The 23,926-nt window shown below is 38.1% G+C and overlaps 1 protein-coding gene across 2 annotated transcripts; it reads right to left on the bottom strand.

Moving 5' to 3' along the window:
• Positions 1-427: 427 nt before the first annotated feature.
• Positions 428-23,667, bottom strand: LOC101864542 (L-gulonolactone oxidase; the record flags this gene model as incomplete). 2 transcript variants are annotated; one of them, XM_005103834.3, is given in 12 exon segments in its annotated part: positions 428-7,618; positions 8,636-8,726; positions 10,395-10,556; positions 12,302-12,451; positions 13,362-13,438; positions 14,110-14,217; positions 14,957-15,142; positions 16,341-16,431; positions 17,684-17,781; positions 18,284-18,409; positions 21,865-21,966; positions 23,586-23,667. In XM_005103834.3, coding segments are annotated over 12 exon segments (1,368 nt in total). In that variant the 3' UTR covers positions 428-7,462.
• Between the last annotated feature and the right edge of the window lie 259 nt (positions 23,668-23,926).

The following is a 23,926-nucleotide window of genomic DNA, read 5'->3' as shown; positions in this document are numbered from 1 at the left end:
AGAAGGAGGGGAGATAGAGACGATAGATTTTTTATAGGAAAGAAGGAGCAAACCACACCAGAGCACCCGCCAACCACCCGCAAGGCAAGACTGATAGACAGAAATAATGGAGGGAAAGAAAAGAAGTAAGACCTACCAGTTTTAGTTTTAGTAGAGGTTTGACAAGAATCAACCCATTCACAATTCTACTGCGCATGAACGAGAAATGTCCCCCCTCTAAAACTAAAGACACTTCAGTCAGGGGCACCGCCCCAGGGGGTAGACCTACCAGTCGCGCCAGCCATCAACCACAAATGATGAGGGAAAGAAAAAAAGTACAGTGTGTAGTACAGTAGAGCTTGAAGCTTCTTGATAATACCAAAACAACGAAATTTGAGAATGGGATGGAGAGACATGACATAAGAAATCACAAAAACTTGAACACTGCTTGATGGCTCAGATATACATATATTGCTTTATTTGCAAACCACAACAGGCATTATCACCCCCTCTCTCCCTTCAACTTCACACCCCCCCTCCAAAAGAAAAAACAAAAACAAACCCCCCCCACAAATCAACAAGGACTAGATCCCCCTGACTGTCATCAGGTCAAAAGTCAACAGATAACCTTGTGAATGTAATTTAATACTGTAAAACACTTCTTTTTATGGGAGCTCATTAATTTTCACAAAATTTTCTCAACCTGAGACACACGAGTAAAATGTATAAATTACACGATATGATACCATCCTTACAGTAACAGGTCAGGTGAGAGCTAAAGATATTTGGAAAAGGTGTGAAGCCCCAAATATTATTACATGAAATAAGATTCTAAAAAGCTATTCACAACCTTTTAATAAAGAGAAATAATACATAAAAATGTGATCTTACAAGCATAGACAAGACTCCAGTTCCCTGCATTAATAATGAATGAACTGCTCCTACTCTATAAAGGCCTGCAATATTTTCAAATTTCACAATTTGGGCAAAGCTTACTTTTGTTAACTTCCATGGACTCTCCTTCTGTATTTCGAGTGTAAACAAAGATTATCATGATTATCCAAGGAAACTCTTTATCTCTGAAGGGGGTTTTCCCATTATGCCGGAGCTCTCTTTTAGTAGAAAACCTAATAGTAACATACACATCACTAAAAAAATTGGTCATTACATCAAAATCAAAACAAACCTTTTTTGATAGTTCTTAATCTAATGAAAGAACCCCTGATAAGAGAGAGGCCCATTTTCTGAAATTTCTAAAAATTCACACAATGACAATGTCGTCGACATTGTAAAGCAATTTGGCTGAGCCACTTACGGCGGATCATCAGCACAGCGGTTCCGACCACAACCCGCTGGGAGAAGGTGCCAGAGGTAAGGAGTTAATGGGAACAGGGTCCTGTGCAAATGCCAAAAATATACACACAAGTTCAGTGTGTAAGAGGACTTTAAAGAACTTCATATGTGGCATAAAATTTCACACCAAAGTCAAAACATTTGATTAAAATAAATCCTCATTCATAGAAAATCTCTTATCACACTCTGCTTCCTATCTATGGCTCACATCATCCACTTAACATTACCTGCTCTAGGAACATGCAACAAGATACAAAGTGTTTTAATTTACTTGCATTTTATGCCACTTGCAACTCAAATAGGTCATATAAGTCTTTAAGTACTGAAGATCAGAGGTGTTGCAAGAGAGTAACATACAAAGAAAAGATAGAGAAGGGAGAAGAACGATAGATATGTTTGATAAGAAAAGAGAAACAACCATAAAAGGGCATCCGCCAACCACTCACACAGTGTTAATTAAACTGATGAAAATATAACTAAAATGAAAGGAAAGTGAAAGAACAGTACAGTAGAAACTGAAGTGCAGAGCAGTAAAATATACTGGAGTGGCTGTGATCAATGAAAAACTGGCGAGGGTTCTCAAGTAAGCTACAACAGTGGATAGAATATAATGTGCATGAAAAGTGAAACTGTAGGCCTACTCCTAAAAATTACGAGGTAAAAAGAATGAAAAAACAAAGCATCCTGTTTTGTCTACTTTTTTCCAGTCAAAGTCAACATAAAACAGTCTCCAACATGTTGAGCTTACAACCAACACATGACAAGCATTTCTGCCAACCTGCCTAACAACAAACAAAAGATGGTAGGCCTAATTACTTAGTTTACAAAAGTTACTGCAATAAGCGCATCTGACCTGGGACCATGGCCGAGAAAAAAAGAAAGAAGAAAAAAAATCCCATATCATCATTACATTACAGGAATGTGCTTGCAAGATCCAGGTACTGTAGGTACTGTTCAAGTAGGAGGGTAAAATCTGACAAATTCATCAGCTGACACGGAGTAGAGTTCATAATAACTGAAAACGATCATACTGGTAAAAGGTAACACAGGATGGGAACCCACTAATTGCATACAATTACAAATTTATGCAAGTTATTTCATTGATAAAATATAAAATTCACAGACACTTAAAACATTTTGTATATATAGATCTATAACACTCATGTCAATCAACACAGCTCTGGGTTGAAAGCACTTTTAAAAAATCTCCAGAGCAACACAAGTTACAATAAAATGTAGAAGCAGGAAAAAGCAAGTCTATCAATATCATAGGTCTCACAGTCTTTACAAATGGTCTTCTGGAACAGCCTAGTCATATCAGTGGTTTCAAGCACTGATTAGCAATCTCCCACGAAGCCTTTTTTACAGGAAAGGCTAAAAACTGTTAAACTAAACTAACAGAGACCACTTTGACTCAAATAGTATGTCAATGTTTCATGCAATTTTGTGTTTGTTCAATTTTGACCTCATTTATTGAGAAAACATCTTTGACCCTGTTTTACTACATAATTTTTTTCAAAATCAGGTTTTAGAAACTTTGGAGCAGGCCCATTTATGCCCAACACCACTGAAATGCAAACAAAAGGACACTGCTGTATCCCTGTCCGTGTCAGTGCAGCAGAGTGAGCTTACAGTAGAGTGGGAAGAATGACAGTTTGCATGTAGGCATACCAGTGAATGTTCAGCTGCCCCAACAGACCTCTCATCTGTGTTTAATGGAAACAGACGATTTCTCAAGTCTTGGTAAAAGATATATTAAAACATTCCTTCAAAAAGAGAAATGGACCTAGTTATCCTTACTTTTTATCATCTCATCGTCTCCTATCAGGCAGCTAGACACACTTATAAAAAAAATAAGATACGTTTTCATGGAGAAGGATTTAACACTTTCATTATATATTATATATATATAAATGTTATTTCACAATAACTTGTACCTATTTCCCTTCTGACCTGCCACATTGTCTTTAATTTGGAGTCCTTGTAGGTCATTGTTACATGCAGAAAGAAGCTGAGCAGACCTTCACAAACACCTTGTCATTTAACTAACAAAACAGTGAGTAAATGAGGGATGTCTAAGTTTTAGTAGAGGTTTTACGGCGTTCGCAACTGCATAAGGTCATATGAGCGTCAGAAGATTAGAGGTCTTACAAGGGAGTAACAAACATAAAAAAGGAGAAGACATAAAAGGACGATAGATGTTTAATAGGAGAGAAGGAGCAAACCACACCAGACCACCCTCCAACCACCCACTAAATGAGTGAGTGAGCTAAAGGGTACACTAAATCATTGAGAAGTTTCGGTAGAGACAGGTACGGAATTTCCAAAGTGTAAGACAATGTTCTTATTTCAAAAACCAAATGTATGGTACTATTTAACTTGAGATTTAAATACTTCGAAGGCAAAATGCAAATCTAACAAAGGGTTTAAAAAAACCTCAACAAATACCCCACTGAGTTTGAATCAAACAGAGCCTACTACATCATTTACATGTATGCAAATTTAATGTACACAGCCTATACATTATATGAATAACCAATACCAATATGACCATAGATTTTCATTGACAAAATTAATCTGAGAAGTACAAGAAATGTCATAGAGGAAAGCAAATCTTTAAAGCGTCTTTATGATTTTAATTTAATAGAACTTGTCAGTAATTTATGTACAAATATATGCTTTTGGTATCCTACCTGTAAACAGAACACAAATCCATAAACAAAGGTCTTCAGACCAAATGCAAATAAAAAACCGGAACATTCTAAAAAATGTATTGCTGTAATATGAATTAAAGCTTTCAGACAAATTTAATGCTGAATTTTTCAAATAGTTGTTATCAAATATGATCAAACGTAGGAGTTGAAAGATTTCAAATGATTGTCAAGTCAAGGCTCCAGTTCATACCACGCAGAAGGCTAAATGAAGGGAACCCCGCTAGTAAGCGACTGTAATGCTGTGTCAAAGTTTCAACATGCGGAAGAATGGGGAGAGGGTTAAAACTTTGCTCTGGAAATTTACTTAACTCGTGCTTTTGTTTTCTGTCAACGACACGAGTCACCAGAATGTTCTTTGTTCTTAAGGTTAGACAGTGACTGACATCGCCTAATAAATACATTACCATAGCCATTATTATACACTATAATATATGTCCTGAACATTGGCAGCTCATACAATATGTTCTTGATTATTTTGCAGAAATAAGGGGAATAAGGGAAATGGAACAGTGGCCGGAAAACATGGGACCTCTTAGCCCATTTTGTGGCAGGCAATGTTCTCTTTATATAGGCCTTGGCCTATAGGAAATAGCACCCAAAACAAAGTTCATTTAAACGGTAAAGATGATAAAGGGTAGGGATGAAACCGCTATAAATATAGTTAATTTTTATGGTGAAGAGGTTGAGTAGCGGAAACAAAAGAACATGGAGAAAAAATACACACTGATGACATTATAAATATTGATTCTTTGTAGTCTCAGGAGTTCATCTTCACTAGAACCCCCTAACCTTTTCAACAATAAAAACAGTGAAAAGCAGCATGTTTTAAACATTTGGTCCAAGAACAAAAAATTCACATTGGAAAAAAGGGATCCTTCCACTAACTGTACATGATACTGTAATTACCCCTCAGTCAGTTGTTTTCTTGTTTACATTCAATCACTTATCATGAAGAATTCATTCAATTTGTAGGCTATGTTCTCTTTCCAAGGAATGGACGTAAAGTTTCGAATTTTGCTTGCCTGCAGAAAAAAAGACTTCATGGCTTACAAGCATTTTTAACAGGCTATCAATTTGATTCATTACAGATGAAGAAAAATATTCTCATCATACTCACATAAAATACCAGATATAAATCCATTTTGACAAAATGCCAAAGTCAACTTTACTATGTTTGTACTCCTCTGTTTGCTCAAAAGGGAAGGGTAAAAGCTACCATTGAGGCACAATTCAACAGAATTCCTCTCTTTGCCAAGACGATCATTATTCTAACATACCCTGAAGATGCCTGGAATAAATCATGTCCACACACAGACAAATAGCTTATATAACATTCAGTAAATATTCACCGGTCTGGGGTACTTTTAAACAAGCATTTGGAGTGAGATCTCAGATCTTCATGTTGTCAGTTCTCAAGGGACAAAGTATCTTCATAATGTGATAAGCAATAGACACAAAAAAACCATCTGGTCATGGTGAAAAGCAATAATAAATAGTAGGCTAATAAATCAAATGCATTAGCTCAGTGCACATCCATGCTCAACAGCAAACCCTATGCACTTTACAATTTGTTTATTACCCTTACCCTAGCAGACCTTAGAACACTCAGAAACATTCTCAGCTTCTCAAGAAGCACACAGAGCAAGCAGCCAATTAAAAGCTCAAACACTGACAAACTGACAGGATCTTTCGCTGTCTGTAACCAGGATACCCATTCCCACTTGGGTGAAGTGAGGAAAACTTGTGTGATGTGCGTTTCTCATGGACAGGACATCAGACCCTTGATAGGGTTCAAACCCACAACTCACAACCTTTTGGTTGCGAGTCCAACAACGTAACCACTAGATCATCAACGCCACAACCAGACTAGTAAAAACATAAGAATAAAAAGACAGTCAACACACCAGGAAAGACCAGAGATTCACACACACACACAGCACACTGGCCCCCTTCCCATCCCAGACGAGGAATAGGAGCATTTTATCACTGAACACTTTCCAAATATGAAAACGTATGAAGCAAATGCAATCCATAATTATTAACATAATTATCATCTTCTTTAAAAATTGATCATTGGGGAACCAGAACAGAACTTTAAAAATTATAATTGATTCAGTTCATTGTCTCTGACAAGAACGTACCCACAATATAATGTCTATAAGTGTAAACATTTTAAAAGGGATGAAGATTTCAGGCGAGGAATATATCATAAGCTGCAGACAAAAATATATTCCTGAACAACCTCTTTATGAGTTTCAACACTTTTGAAAGAAATTTTCATCATAAAAGCAATGTCTCTTTCGAGAGAAGTTGGGGCAAGTATTTTCAATTGTTACACAGTTTTTTGGAGCCACGTCAAAATGACATCAAGGACAATATCAACTTACTTTCCTCACAGCAGGAGTACAATCATTCACCAGAAGCAATCAATCATGGCTGCTCACAGCGCGAACACAGTGAAACAAGAGCATCATTACATAAACGTCATAGTTCAATTCCCAAGAGGGGTCATGTTGCTACTTAAAAAAAAACCCCCAACAACATTGTGATGATTAAGTCGTGAAGATCAATAACCCAAGACCGACAGATATTGCAAGCTGTATAAAAAAGAATTACTCGTCACTGATGTCAGTTTCTTTATAAGCAAAGTGCTCTACATGTATATTTACTCCAATATGAGTATCCTTTTCAAAAGAAAGAAAAACACATTTTATATAAAATTCAATTCAAGACATAAATTAAATTTGGCAAATTTGTCAAACTCCGAGATAAAAATGATAAAACCAAAGTAATATTTTAGTCTTCGACACTCTCCAATAGCAGACATACATGAAAATTCACAATTCCTGCAGCATAGCATCTTTTGTTGTCAAAAAGACAGGATATGTCAACTATATATCAAATGTCGAGCACATTGCAGCTGAAGATTATAGCCCCATTAGAACCCAACAAATCACAAATTGATGGAGTCATGCTCTAACTATATATCTGGTTTCTTGACAATTTTGCTAAAAGCAAAAAAAGATTTTCATTTAATTGATGAGAGTAAAGAGTAGTCCCAAATGTCCACCCACAGTATTTTTATATATTTAAATTTCACAGTGCATGCTGGCTCCTAATAAATTGTTTTCAAAGAGGATATGCAGATCAACCTCGGCAATGGTCTTAGAAATAAATAAATAGTAATAATAATATCAATAAATAGCATTTGTACAGCGCATATATCCCCACTCAACAGCGAGCTCATTGCACATTACAATCTACATATTTTAGATGTACTTCTTCCAGTCACATGGTTAGAACATGACACAGTCGAAACATAATATTTTCAGGTCCCAATCAGTGGTCCGTAAAAAGTTGATGATTTATAGGGCAACACCCCACCACAGGTCCTCAGTGCCCACAAACGTCTGGCCTCAGACGTAGGTGGAAGGAGAAGGTCTGGCATCAAACACGCGCTCCAAGTTGGCGTTGAGGAACATTCCGTTAGGGTCCAGCTTTTCCCGGATGGCACAAAACTCTTTCCACTTGGGGTAAATTTTCTGGAACTGCAATCCTGTGTACTTGTGTGCCTGACAACGATACGAGGGAGGGAAGGATGAAGGGAGGGAGAGGTTACCACTTTGCCGTCACATCTAACCGATCGGCAAGACCGCTAAACTTCCGCTCCCGTCACAAAACGCTGATCGGTGATGTTTACCACCCAGTTCCTTTGGATTTCCCCAAAAATGCTTGTAAAGGCAATGGTTTTTATTGTATGAGCCTTGTGATAGCAAAGTGTTTTGAGAGAGAGAGAGAGAGAGAGAGAGAGAGAGAGAGAGAGAGAGAGAGAGAGAAAGAGAGAGAGAGAGAGAGAGAGAGAGGAGAGAGAGAGAGGAGAGAGAGAGAGGAGAGAGAGAGCGAGACAGAGAAAGAGAGACAAAGAGAGAGAGAGAGACAGTTTTGAGTTTTACAACCTTTTCAACACATCATACACTACTTAATCCTTTCACCACAAAGGCCAAAGGCTATTCCCAAACAGGCCACTTAGTACCTATAACAAAACAAAATAACACTGCCAAGATAACAACAGAACAATATTTGTATAAATTGGCTCCAACTCACTGACATCATCTATCTCAAATACACAAAGGTCCTATCTCTAAAATAATCTTACAGAGTCCAAATTTCAGAAAAAGATGCAGAGAAGCCTCAACACACACAAAATCATTGCATTTAGCGCTTTGGGTCAATATCCTTTTTTCAACACACACACACATACACAAAGAGACTTTTAATATTACACTAGAAATTACAATGTGGAAACACAAGATAAACCAAAAAAATTAAACCAAAAAAAAGAACAGAAAAATATCACATGACCCCAGAAATAGAAGGAACAAAATGTATTTTTCTGTATATATGTGTGTTGAAGAAAGGTCTTTATCCATGAAAAAAAAATATATAATGTGCTTGTTTTGTGGCTTCTTTTCACCTTTTTGTGATTTTTAAAAACCATTGGATCTCTTGCAGCATTACAAGTTCATTTTCAAAGCCAAAAGAAGCTTCAAAACCCAGACCACTGCTCTCACTCTCTGTCAATCTCTCACCTTGGCCCAGTGTGGTCTTCCTCCATGCTCAGCCATGATGCTTTCGTACGCCGTCCAGTACGACTCGTGGTCCACCAGCTTGTTGAAGGGCCTGGGAAACATCAGACATACAATAATAACAGTAAAAGCAATAATTATAATAATAACAATAATAAATAATAATAATAATAAAAGTAATAATAATCATATGTGAGGCATCATGGGGAAATCAGACACTCGTCAAAATTATAATGAAATAAAAGAAACTGGCATTTTTCTGACAGTTGGGCAATTTTTTCTAATTTTCTTCTTTTTTGGCTCAACACCTTTTATATCCATTTGAAAACACATTTCTGTGTGGGTTATACTGAAAAACATTGATTAAAGGCACACAAAAATGTCCATTTTCATTTTCCAAGGACTCTTAAGCTATGGAAAATACCAAACTTTGGCGGCCATTTTCTCGCTGATTTCAACTCTGAAACCAGGGGACCCTGACCTCCTTCAATCGCAAATATTTCGACTTCTATTCAACAAGGAAATTGTTTTCACTAAAACAAGGCAAATGAACAGGCTTTAAGATTATACCGATGACCCTATATGCCCAGAAATTGACGAGCCTGATTCCACCATGTCGAGACACATAAGGAATATGCCAAAGACTTTGGACAGTATGCAGCACTCTACGTCCCCTGAGACAATAAGACTAAAATGTCAAGGCCAGCCAGGTAATTAAAAGTGAAGGCATGCAAACTGGGAAATGAAAGAGCTGATGCTCTGGCAAAGAAAGGAGCTAGCCTCCCTCAGCCTGAAATTCCTACGAATTTTCACCACCTGCTGCCAAATGATCAGGTCAAACCTCAAGGAAGAGTGGATGAATGATTGGGCCACGGGTACAACAGGAAGAAGGATGTATGGCCACATGAATAAACCACTGGTCAAAGATCCAATCAATGAGTTGAGGAGGGGAGATCAATCCATAATCTTCCAACTTAGAACACAACATGTACCCCTCAACCAACATCTCAAATTGGAGTAAAGCAGTCTGCTGCCTGCCCACTATGTGACTACCCCCTCAGAGACAGTGGAACATCATCTATCCTTCTGTAGAAAACTAACTGATTTAAGGAGATGTTTTCTTCCCAAGTTACCTCACACATCTAATTGCCTCTACTCCACAAGACAACAATTAGAACAGACATGCAGCAATTACCGAATGGCATCAAGCAGAAGAGTTAATGCTCAGATGCTACTGGATCGCTAACAACAACAATAACAAGGCATGCAATCACTCTCTCAAAGGGGATCCATAACTATTTTAAAAAAAAAGACTTTTACTTCCAATTCCAACACACTCAATTTTAACTGCTTTGGAAAATTCTTTGAACAATTTTTCTCAAGCCTAAAATTGTAGAACATATAAAAACCAAACTGGTGAGTCTTTAAAAAAAATAAATTTATGCTTATAAGCTCCAAAGATCTTTTAACTAATCTTTTTTTTTTGGGTCACCATCATAACACAATTGCATAAATCATTGACTTAAGGTTTGTAGCTATTGTGACTGTTTAAAAAGCCTGTCACTTATATCATATCCTCAATATAGCAGGGTTTTCTTTTGGGTGCTAAAAATTCAATTATTGAGATACTTTCACTTTGCTCAAATCGCAATGTTGTCTTTAGCAAGCATTGTTTTTACTTTTTTTTTGGGGGGGCGGGGGTTAAATGTCTCAGGCAATTTTGTTTTGACTGTGGCGATATGCGTGAGGACTAGCCGATTACCTGTACATGATAATGTTGATATAGCAGGAGTCTTGTTGATAACATGGGCTCAGGTAGATGTCATCAGCACGCACAAAGCGAACCTCCACGGGGAAGTGTGCGTAGAAACCGTTCTGCTCAATCCAGTCTTTCAGCTTGTACAGCACCACGCCCGTGTTCTCTCTGTACATGGGGTGGAGTGGAGTGTAGGGGGAGGAGTTTATGGATGTCAATCACAGGGTGGAGTGTAGGGGGAGGAGTTTATGGATGTCAATCACAGGGTGGAGTGTAGGGGGAGGAGTTTATGAATGTCAGTCAAGGGTGGAGTGTAGGGGGAGGAGTTTATGAATGTCAGTCAGGGGTGGAGTGGAGGGGGAGGAGTTTATGGATGTCAGTCACAGGGTGGAGTGGAGGGGGAGGTGTTTGTGAATGTCAGTCAAGGGTGGAGAGGAGGGGGAGGAGTTTATGAATGTCAGTCAAGGGTGGAGTGTAGGGGGAGGAGTTTATGAAAGTCAGTCAAGGGTGGAGTGTAGGGGGAGGAGTTTATGAAAGTCAGTCAAGGGGTGGAGTGGTGGGGGAGGAGTTTATGGATGTCAGTCACAGGGTGGAGAGGAGGGGGAGGAGTTTATGGATGTCAGTCACAGGGTGGAGTGGATGGGGAGTAGTTTATGAATGTCAGTCACAGGGTTGAGTGGATACGGAGGAGTAAATTGATGTCAGTCACGGGTTGGAGAGGAGGGGGAGGAGTTTACGGATGTCAGTCTTTACATGGTAAAGTAAAGAGTTGATGGTGTTGGGCCCAATGGGCCAGTTCCAAAATGTTCTAAACCTGGGCTCTTTTTTACTACATTGTACAGCAGAGTCAAACACATTATCTCAATAAAAGGAATAAAATACTTATTAAACAGAAATGTACGAAACTTAAACATAAAATGGCTTCTGATACTTAAATTAAACGGTTTTTAGAATCTCCTGTAAAATAGGCTTTCCTGGGAGGTGACTCATATTTTGAAACTATCTTTAAGACAGAGGGAAAAAAATTATTCTACCAAGTAATTCCAGGCAAAAGAAAGACCAAGAAAAAGATGGATCAATGGAGTCAAAGTGACCTTCCAAAGGCAAGATATGATTATCCGCCTTAAGGCATCACACATGGCCCACGTCCGATAATTATATCTACCCTCAACACCTTGCACTAAAAAAGGACAGAAAAAGTCAAAGTAAGTAAAATTAAAACAGATCCAATGAATATTCACCTGTGAATTAACCCTTTAAGCCCTGAGTTTTTTCTACTGTTTCCCTGAGTTTTTTCTACAGTCACCTAAACCTAGTGCACTATGTCTCATTATAACCCCTAAAGCTTGCCTCCAACTTCTAAATAGCGTAAACAAAGGCTTAGTCATTACTAAAAAACTTGGTTCCGGAATAGTTTCGAAAAACAAGCAAAAGTTAGCACTAAATAAAACAAAACAGTTGTCCCTTGTACCGGACGCTCCCAGTGTCCGATGGGGAACAGGGTTATTACCGCCGGATGCTCCCAGCGTCCAATGGGGAACAGGGTAATTACCGCCGGATGCTCCCAGCGTACGATGGGGAACAGGGTTATTACCCCCGGATGCTCCCAGCGTACGATGGGGAACAGGGTTATTACCGCTGGATGCTCCCAGCGTACGATGGGGAACAGGGTTATTACCGCCGGATGCTCCCAGTGTACGATGGGGAACAGGGTTATTACCGCCGGATGCTCCCAGCATACGATGGGGAACAGGGTTATTACCGCTGGATGCTCCCAGCGTCCAATGGAGTTCAAAGAATTAAAGCCATACAATACAGGATATAAAAAAACTTACTTGGCCGCTCATATGACCTTATGCAGTTGCGAGCACCGTAAAACCGCGTACTAAAAAAAAACAACCCCAAAAACTTACTTGGGTATGGCCCACTCTGTGACATACTGCTTGAACAGGCAGTTGAAGTTAAAGACCCGGTCGCTGCGGGCCACCTTCTCGATGGGCTGCTGACACATGAGGCGAAAGTACAGACGGTTGATGCTCTTCACCAGACAAGGCACAAACGTGCTGAGGAGAGAGGAAGAGATTTGTGTCGGCAGTTGATGACAGTAATGCTGCTGCCTCAAAGCATAGCAATGTATCTAACAAACTCAAGGATATTTTTGGTGGGGTTTTATTGGTCTGTCCCCGAGGTTTTATGCAACCCGCATAATTTAGCAAAATTTGATCATTTTTTGCATAAAATCTGATTATTTTTCTGAATCATTCTTTGTTAAAATTTACAGAATTGCATAATTTCAAATTTTTTGGCTCAGTTTACATAATTTCATTTTTTTGTGTGCATAAAACCACGGGGACAGATTGGTTTGTGACATAAGTTTTGCCCACATCTTTCTTGTGTCAAAGACAGGACTATGTCTGTACATCAGAAATAGTATAGTTTTCAAACTAGTAAAGCTATGTATGTGACTCACCTCTATCCCACTACCAATGACAGAGTGGTATATTGGCATTTCTGTAACTTTCTACAGACTACCTCACAGACCCAAAAGCCAATTTAAGTTCTTCAAACTACAATACCAAGGTTTTTTTGTTTTTTTTAACCCATCAAGGTTTTCAGCAAGCTTTTCTCTTCATTTCATAGAAATTTTGACATTTTCCTGCATAATGTTACTTTTATTTATTTAAGCATCTGCAATTAGTAATTATAATCAATTGCTTATTAATTGTTAGTTAAACTCCTCGCTTTTTCACTTTCTTTTTTTTACCTTTTTCATTCCAACAACGCAGGCTTTTACAGATTTTTTTTGGCCATTTCTATGTCATGAGTTCCTTTTCCTCTGATTTTCTTTTGGCTTTTAAAAACCCCAACTTATTCAACTTGATTTACAAATTTTCTAAAACAAATTTGACGGGGGCTTTTTAAGAGACTTCCTAAAACAGAGTAGTCACAAAATCAAAATGATTTTTTCAGTACCTTATCCACAGCAAAAGTTGTAAGAGATGGTAGCCAACGAACATATCCCAAAACCAGCTGGACTTCACGGCTGGCTCCTGGGGACAACAGAAATAAATAGATGACTCACAGGAGAAGACAGAAATTAATCAAATAGAAAATGACGGCAAAGTGGCTATAAAAAATCTGTATATAGTCTAAATCGTTTAAGACAGCCACTCATTGTTGAGGAAAAAGGGTTGCCTTTAGAAAAGTGAATGTCTTACGGTGTCATTAAAATGCACCCACCCCCCACCACCCCCCCCCCCCAAAAAAAACAACAAAAAAACTGCAAGAGATAAAATGGGAAGTGGCTGTTGGTATAGGTAATAGTCTAATACATGTGGCCTTACGAGCAGGTTTAACTACATTGCCTCCGTGTCAAGCCAAAACCTCTTATCTCCATGTACATTACAGACTGTGACAAATTATGTGATTGCTTGCGTTTAAGCTCGATCAAGCTGTCACACAGTATGTCCTCAAAAGACTGAGATGGAAATGTGAAATGAATAGATACATAGATACATAAATGTAGTCGCTGCAACATCCTGTAATAAACCTTCAACTATAAAGAAAGGATACAACACTTTGAATAATCCCTTTATATTCTAATACATGTAGTTATCACTCTCACCTACTAGTAAATCCAGCTAAAACACCACAAAGAATAACGTAAAGACAGGACACACAAGAACCATGACCAAACACATCATAAGTGTGTGACCTTTACCTTTTTGGTCCTGCTGGCACTGTAACAGACGACAGACTCAGTGTGAGGATACCACATGAAGCGGAAATGGTCAGCCTCTGCCACATGCTTGTCAAAGTTGTCAATGACCTGTAGGAGCCAGAGAATCAAGACAACAAGAAAGAATTGTTGAGTCACAACTTATCGCCACCTGGTGTCATGACAATAGCTACATAACATAAAGAAGCAGAAGAGAAAATAAACATGGCTGCTGTTATTTTCTACATCATTATCAAATCATTTTTACTCTTTACAAAGCCTAAGACTAAGTACAAAAAAAGGTCATTTCAATGGCAAACAATTTGTCTTTTAGTTTTAGTAGAGGTTTTACGGCGCTCGCAACTGCATAAGGTCATATGAGTGCCAGAAGATTAGAGGTGTTACAAGAGAGTAACAAACATAAAAAAGAAGAAGGAAAGATAAGGACGATAGATGTTTGATAGGAAAGAAGAAGCAAACCACACCAAAGCACCCGCCAACCACCCACAATAACTGGTCTTGAAGAGACAGAGACAAAACATCCATGGATCAACAACAACAATAACACAGATCAGGACAACACAAGGAACATAACAGCACTCATCTCAGGAAATGCAAAATCCACAACAAATGAAGAAATAAGTAAATATAATCAATTAGCATTTGATGTAGAGTCGAGACTGTTCAAGACAGCCACCCATTGTCGAGGAGAAAAGCAGTTGTCTCAGACAGATAGATGTCTTAGACAGTGTTGTTATAAAAAAGAAAAAAACACAACGGAGGAAGAGGTCATTTGTACAGGTGTCTGTCTTGAACAAGTAGCCTTTAGAGATGGTTCGATTGTACTCACATTTTTCAGGGAGCTGGGGAACTGCCTCTGGTGAAGTCTGTAAGCTTTCTCGCACTGGAACGTGACAGAGAGAATCACTCCAAGCGAGCCAAGACCCAGAACAGCAGCGTTGAACAACTCAGAGTTTTCTTCTTTGCTGATGGTGATTATCTCCCCAGAGGCTTTCATTAGAGTGAGATCCACGACCTGGTACAAAAGAAAACACAGAAGTGTTTAGTTTAGTTTTAGTAAGAGTTTTGCGGCACTTGCAACACAAAAAGGTCAAAATATAAGTGCCGAACATTAGAGATGTTACAAGAGAGTAACAAACACAAAATAGAAGGAGGGGAGATAAGGAGGATAGATGTTTGATAGAAAAAAAGGAGTAAACCACACCAGAGCACCCGCCAACCATCCACACACAGAAGTGTGGTGGCATCAACATTGAGGTAGGTTTGCTTCTCAAAAGTATCAGTAGCAACTGGCTACTAAAAGTATTTCAGATCTTTTCAGACCCCATCAAAACACTCCCTTGAGGACTCAAAATTTAAGGATTTTAGTGCCTTACACAGCTTGAATAAAGACTATTTTCGCTATAATGATCTGCCTGAAGACCAAGGCAAAAACAGGACAATTTCAGAAATCTGGATTTCTGGATTTATCAGGAAAATCGGCACCTCTGAAGCACAATAGAGCACCTAGTCCTTGAGCTGCAAAAAACATGACTTCTGATCATTACAACACTATGATTTAAACAATAAAAAAGACTAACCAAAAAGCTCAAAAATTGGCTGACAGTTTATTCGAAAACAGTAGCAATACTTAGAAAGGATATAGGACCCATGTATAAGGTTTTCAGGAGGCATCTGATTAAGAAGTAAAGTTTTACACACACAGGGTATAAAATTGTCTCATCTCAAAATCAAAAAAAATATTCATCATGATTATATATCACGTTTGCCTCAGTCATTTTTTTTGGTGCAGGTTCCTAGTTATTTATGCATTAAAAATTACCGCTTCTTATTTTGTTCCTCAATATATCAGGGTCTTGTTTTTATTCACTGAAAATTCTATTAATGAAACATTTTCACATTTACTCAAGCAATAAGTCTGATTAAAAAAAGCATTTTTTTTTAACACTATGCCCCCATGGGATGCCAATTGGCGACGGTAAGAAGCCATCCCTTTTCCCCACGGGACGCAACGGTGTGATATATAGCAGGTATCGTACCTGTATCCTGGTCCGTGGGGATAAGTATTGAGTGCTCTGCGCGCTGCGCGGGTGAAAAGTGTTAATTATTTCAAATCATACAAAAATTGACTGAAGCAACTGTGTTATGACCCTGACAATATCTTTCTTTATGACACAGCACTCATTCACCCACCCCAGCAACGAACAACTCACATAGGAAGACACAATGCCAAAGTTGGTGCCAGTCCCGTGAGTTCCAGTGCTAATGACACCAGCAGCTGAGAGATCGTCCACAGTCCCTTGGCTACAGGGGGAATAAATGTACACATCACACATAAACTCAATTATTTGTAAGTACACAAACATACTTATTTATATACATAAACTCACTTATTTCTGTACACAAACACACTTATTTACACACATAAACTCACATATTTCTATACACAAACACACACATATTTTTTGACACACAAACTGACTTATTGCTCTACACAAACACTGTTTTTTTTTTACACACAAACTGACTTACTTCTAAACATAAACGCTGTTATTTTATTTTCATACACAAACTCACTAATTTCTATACACAAGCACTGCTATTTTTTCACACACAAACTGACTTATTTCTATACATAAACGCTGTTATTTTATTTTCATACACAAACTCACTAATTTCTATACACAAACACTGCTATTTTCACACACAAACTCACTTATATATTTCTATACACAAACACACTTATTTTCATATACAAACATACTTACATTCACACACAAGCACTGATTTTCAAAACAGAGGCTTCGGTGAATGCACATGGTCGCTTTTAAGCACAAGGGGGCCATCCCGAAAAATGCTGTTTTGAGAAAATCGAAGACAAAAGTTTTTGCCCCTTGTTCAGTTTCTTTAAAAAACAAGGAGAGTTTTCTCTATAACCAAACAAATATACACACCAACGAAACCAAACTTCTCCAATAGGTATGGCAATGCCCACTTTTGGTGTAGGTCAAGATGTCTGGAAACTGCCGAAATAGGCGATCACATACGAAACCTACAGGGTTCAATACCTCCAACAAGACTAAGAACCACTGATCTAAATAGTGTAAATACCACAGACGCAAGACAGTTATAACATCGATGAGGAGATTTTTATTATAGTAGAGGATTTTACGGCGCTCGCAACTGCATAAGGTCATATGAGCGCCAAGGGGTGGGTGTCAACAGAGAAGTCTTTACAGGGAATCAGACTTACTCTGCTCACCTCTCTAGCTTCAACAGCACAAGGTCTGCTTCGACTATCAAGGCACCCCGGAAATAGCAGGTCACAAGAATTATATGACAAACATACAAGAGAAGTAGAGGAAAATGACAATAGTAAGGATTAGGAAAGAAGAAGCAGCAGTTCCCTGTTTAAGATCAGGCACAGTTATGAGTGTGACATAAATCAGCCCATTTACAATTCTACTGTGCTTGAACGATTAATAGGAAAGAAGAGGCAAACCACACCAGAGCACCCGCCAACCACCCACAACAAACTGTGAAACAGAAACCTTACACAGAGAATGCCAAGTTGTGCGCTGGAAGGACGTTGTGGTTGAGGTCTTTTATCAAGCATCCAGCTTGCACGCTCACCTGAGACTTCTCTTCATCAACCTGCCGTGAAAAAAAAAAAGAAGAGAGAGCAAAGACATTAGAGTTAAAATATAGACACATAAAGAAGTCCATAACTACAAAACACCTTGTCTGGGTGTGAGTCTGAGTGTGTGTGTGTGTGTGTGTGAGTGTGCGTGTGTGTGTGTGTGTGTGCATATGTGTGCATTTGTGTGTATGTGAGAGCAGTTGTTGCTATTGAGGTATGCATCTATATTTTGTGTTATAGAAGTTGGTCAAAGTGCATTGTTAATCTACCACAATGCAGCGTCAATTAAGCATCTCATCTCATCATATCATACCTCACTCAACTCATTGGTATAATCTACAGTATCAAAAAATGTTGCAGAAGGCTACATTTTAATTGCTTTACAGTAGCTGACAGTCTTCAAATAAAGTCCAAACATGAAGTGTTAAAAGAAGGCACTATTTGGTACTTTCTTCCAAAAAGGTGCAAATGCATGTTATAAAGCAGACAGCAAATCTCAAGTAACAACAAACACACCTTCAAAACTTTATTGTAGCGCTTCAGGCTGATCATAAAGTCTGTAGTACAAGCGATGTCTGAAGGGGAATGTCCAAAACCAACCACTTTCACCTTTTTCCCCTTCTCTCGTGCATAATCAACAATCTAGGGAAGACAAAAACCACATACACACACATAGACACAAATTAGTTACAGCCACAAGATATTCTGACTTTGCTACACCTATGGAAAAAAAAAATTCATTACAAGTAGGGGCCATTCTGAGTGTGTAAAATTGAGCTACAGGGTTTTTGGACTCTGCTACCACAAAAATTTCACATCATTTTTTTTTCTCCCAAAAACATTCTCAATCCACAGACAGACCAGCAGACAGACTTCCAGGGATGAAAAAGTTTCTTAAAATAACAAATCCTGAATAGACTGAGAAGTCGAAAAGTATTTGAATTCCAATCAATATGAGACTTGACTGGCACGTACCAGTGTGACAAAAAATGAAAATAAGAAAATCAGACGAAACTAAAACATTTTCAGTTTGTGAGGGGGAAAATGGAAAACCCCAAAAGAGTATCTGAGAGGCATGAGTTCAAGTCTAGTACCCACATCCTGTGGCCAATAAGACTGAAAAAGGAGAGTGGAGAGCCATTAAAAACTCCTGAAACAATATAAGCCAAGAAAGGAACTAAATAAGAGACAACCGTCCCACAGCCAAGAAAAGGTCATAAACAAAGAGAATGTTTCACGTACAAAAGCTTGTAGTTGTAGTGTAAGCAAGCAAACACTAGGATTTAGGAATATACCTTACATTATTTAGTTGACACATGCAGAATTCAAAACAATATACAAGACTATTAGGTATATCGGTTGCATTTGCTTGCTCGTCTTAGCTTTCAACAATGTAAAGCATTCTTGTTTTTGGCCTATAGGTGCAACCACTCCTTCACCTGCCTCTTTGCATTAAGTCTAGATAACACATCCCTGTAGGCCATATAATAAGTTTAGATTTTGACCTCCTTTCTTACACAACATCTGTTACGGATCAGTGAACACAGCCTGTACCTTACAGTGTAAGTCTGCTTTTTTACAATAACCCTACAGGATTTGGGAAAAAGTGGACCAAAAACCACATTAAAACTGGAATTCACTATTTGGATTTTTTCTTAACAGTAATAACACACAACTTTTTCAAACAGTATGATTGTAGAAATTGAACTCTGGCATATTTTTAAAGAAATAATCTTAGGTTTCTATTTTTTACTTGTGATTAGTGATAAGTTTAACAATTTATTAAGCCCCAATATCCTAAGGCTACCATGCCCCTCTGCCTGCACTCCTTAGCGATATATTACTTTAATAATAAATAGCATTTATACTGCGCATTTCCATTTCCGAAAAGATGCTCAATGCGCATTACAATGAAAAAGACATCACATCTTAAAAATTAATCGACACAAATGTGTACGTAAAACAAAGTATTATACATATAATATAAATGCATATGTGTAAAATTTTATACCAGAAAAACAGTCTCGCAGTGAGGTTGAAAATGTGTTCACTAAAAATATACAATGCAATATAAATTCACGAACAGTCAAAATACAGTTGAAACGTGAGTAACTAGAAACATTCATTAAAACATTAATTCTATACAGATAGAAAAACATTTCCACTCTATCTCTCTCTCCTCTATCTCTCTCTCTCTCTCTCTCTCTCTCTCTCTCTCTCTCTCTCTCTCTCTTTCTCTCTCCCTCTCTCGCTATCTCTCTCTTTTCTCTCTCTTTTCTCTCTCTATCTCTCTCTTTTTCTCTCTCTCATTCTCACTCGCTATTTCTTCAGTCTCACAGTCTGGCATACACATGCATATATATCACAGTACAGTCTGGCATACACATGCATATATATCACAGTACATCATTATGACAGGTATGCTTTTGTGAATAAAAAATGCTTCAGCTGATTTTTGAAAATGGAAATTGTTGGGGCAGATCTTATTTTATATGGGATTTCGTTCCATACCTGGGGACCAAAGAACAAAAAGGAACGCTCGCCGTATGTTTTGTAGTTTTGTTTTGGAGTTTTAAGAATTAGATTGTCAGAGGCTGATCTAAGGGCTCTAGGTGGATTATATAATTCCAGGAATGTTTTAAGATAAAAAGGTGCACTATCATTTATACATTTAAAACATAGAACGGCAGTTTTGTATTTAATCCTTTCTTTTATTGGCAGCCAGTTTAATACATATCATCGTCAGAATCCCATTCCATGTTCCACTCAAGGTAGTCATAGTCCTCGTCTTTACCACTAATTTAGAAAGATCTTCAAATAATCTTCAAATAATCAATAATGTTCTGCATAGCAAACACAGTTTCCCATGAGCATTTTGTCCCAAATGGGCCAGGTTGGAGACAAGGGTGTACCGGTGGCTAGGAATACAGGTAATTTTGGTGCCAACCTGTGGCTAAGGCTCGAAGAGTTTAATAAGTTTTCATAACAGAAACTCAAGATTAGTTGAAGCAACACGTGGCTAAAGAAATAACAAACTCTAAATCAGTCACACATCATCAAGTTTCTGGGTTGGGAAAAACAATATCAGTGGAAAACACATCTAATAAAGAGAAGAGAAACAAATTGCTGGTGGTTAGACATAAAAGGGGCACCCAACCATAGCTGCACCGTATGTTTAAATCATATTTCCTGTGGACAATTTTTGAGACTTCATAACTTCCAACTGAGATCTCCAAGGACATTGAAATGTTGAACTGGAGATGAAACCAGTCAAGTTCTAACACAGCTGTTATGTTTCTCTGAGCGTGAAACTTCATGAAATAAATGGTCATCTAGAAACGCACAGCAAATGTATATCACCTCATCTTGTACCTTTTTCAACTCATAAGAGAATTTATTAGTGTATTTCTTGTTGTTATATTATGCAACAACAGCTGGGCTCTCGACCTTGCAGCTTGGCCTTTAATAATGTTAATTAAACAGACCTACTAAAAGGGTGAACCAAAAATTATTAGAGCTGCAAGGTTTGTAATTTTCTGCGGCAAGATAGAGCACAGAATCAATCTCACATGAACATAACCCATGAAGAAAGTAAACCTAAATTATTTTATTATTAACACTACCAATACCATGACATGGAACTAGCAATGATGTTACCAAGCAACTGTTACTCTTTCAAATTTCCCTCATTCAGAGAATCAAGCTATAAGAAAAATAATATAAAGTCAAAATAGTCCAGGACAGCCGCCCACTGTCGAGGAGTAAAGTGTTTGTCTTAAACAAGGGGGCGTCTTGGACAAAACCGTTATGATGTTAAAAAAAAGAAAAAGGGGAGTGAAAAGGGGTAGTTGTTTTTTGGGTTTTAGTAGAGGTTTTACGACGTTCGCAATTGCATAAGGTCATATGAGCGCCACAAGATTGGAGGGATTACAAGAGCATAACTAACATAAAAAAGAAAAAGGGAGATAAGGAAGATAGATTTTTAATAGGAAAGAAGAAGCAAACCACACCAGAGCACCCACCAACCACCCACAAAGGCTTGGCTGCACCACTGTCATTTAACATGCATTCATATTTGACCTCTCCATTGGACTTACATTCTTTATTTCTTCATTATTCTCAGGTTCAAAATACAGTTCTGGCTGACATGAGTATGTAGTTGCCCAGTTGGTGAACTGCCTACCTGACTTGCCGAGGGTCTGTGGGTCAAAAAATTTTTTTTTTAAATATTAAAGACAGATTAAGTTCTAAAGCCACAAATAGAGAAAAAATATTCTTCTTCTTTCGTAAAATTGTTTTAAGCTAGTTGAATTTAAAACCAAATGTTCTTTCCGCTTGAACCGGCTGGGCGGAACACAGAAAGTATGCAGAAAAGATGCCATCTCTCAGCAACAGAGAGGTTGTGGCTTATGAGAAGCATCCCACCTGCACGTGTGTGTGTGTTTGCGTGTGTGTGCGTGTGTGTGTGTATGTGTGTGTGTTTGTGTGTGTGTGTGTTTTTGTGTGTGTGTGTGTTTGGGTGTTTGTATGTGTGTGGGTGGGTGTGTGTATGTGTGTGGGTGGGTGTGTGTATGTGTGTGTGGGGGGGAGAGGGTGTATGTAAGTGTGTGGGAGTGTGTGGGTGGGCGAGTGAGTGGGTGAGTGAGAGAGCGAGTGGATGAGTCAGTGAGTCAGTGAGTGGGAGGGTAGGTTGGGGTATTACACCCCCTATTCACAGTCTGTAACCCCTAGCCCATTATGGAGGATGGAAAGGGGGGGAGAGAGAGAGAGAGAGAGAGAGAGAGAGAGAGAGAGAGAGAGAGAGAAGAGAGGGGGGGGGGAGAGCGAGCAAGATCATTAAAATGATATTATAGCACTTACACTTATCTCCCAAAATATACATCAGGGTAAGTACTTCATTTGTCTACAAAACCATGCTTTGTCCTGAGTCCCATTCTCTGTGATGCACAATTGCATCATACATCATGTCATAATAAATTTAAGCGAACATTAAAAAAAAAAAAAAACTTGTGCAGGATTCAAAGTGGATTAATAAAAGCAATCAGCCAAAAGTTTTATATACTAATAATACTAATATCAGCGAGGAAACAATTTTAAAGAAAAAGTTCAATTGGCAGCTACGGTCCACACAGTTACCATTTAAAACAGAAATAACAAAAAAGGAACAAATGTTTTATCTCCACCACTTTTGTTGAGCACGAAATGAAATATCTGGTGTGAAATATTCAGTAAAGAATAAAATATCAACAGTCCTTCAGCATAGAATATTCATCGTGCTTTTGACTGTTTTTACCACAATCATTATAGTTGTGAAGGAGTGGTAGTACATGTAATACTTATCTAGGCAAATAGACAGGATCACAGAAATAATGAAAAGAAGTCACAGGAGCAGACCATAGCAGAAAAGCCCATTAAGAATCTACTTATCAAGTATTTTCCCCTCAAACCACCTCCCCCCCTCCCTCCTCGTTCTGAATTCTTTTGTTGCTAGCCAAGAATTTTTTAAATTTTGACTGAGATTTTTTTTAAAAAGGAAACCAAACATCTGTTTAGAGGCTACAAATGCAAGAGCATGAGTCATAGACAGCTTATTCACACAAAGAGAAGAAGCTCAACATCTGTCACATGAAAAAACTTGAAAAGATTCTCATCATCATAAAAGAAAAGACACGATTACCAAAAACAGAGGAACTGGAAAGCCTTTCAATATACAGCAGTTAAGACTACATTTCCACATTATGTCGATAAAACAGGACATTCTAAAGACAAACAATTTGATATTTTCAAGAAATGAAAAAGAGATTAAATCAAGGCTTACCCGAATATCAAAATTTGACATTTTTGCGTGAATTTGACCACCACTTCAACCTAACAAAGCAACCCTTGGAGTCAGCAATATCCTGTGGAAATACAAAGAAAAAGATTTTTTTCAAGATCTCGTCAGCAGCAAAGCCCTCAGGTAGTTTCACAATACTGTCACGGTTATTTGCACATAACGTTATTTCTCTTGAATCAAAAAACTTTTTGGTTGTGATGCCTTGGAGAGGTAAGCACCAAAAGTACAACTAATGACAAAGTTGGTGCTGTATCGAACTATATGCATCAGTGTCTGTGGTGTAGCAGTTATATAAGCACTTTTGTTTTAGTAGAGGCTTTACA

The sequence above is a fragment of the Aplysia californica genome, unplaced genomic scaffold (assembly GCF_000002075.1).
Source record: "Aplysia californica isolate F4 #8 unplaced genomic scaffold, AplCal3.0 scaffold00392, whole genome shotgun sequence".
Taxonomy (NCBI): Eukaryota; Metazoa; Mollusca; class Gastropoda; order Aplysiida; family Aplysiidae; genus Aplysia; species Aplysia californica.
This window is presented reverse-complemented; position numbering and strand designations above follow the sequence as displayed.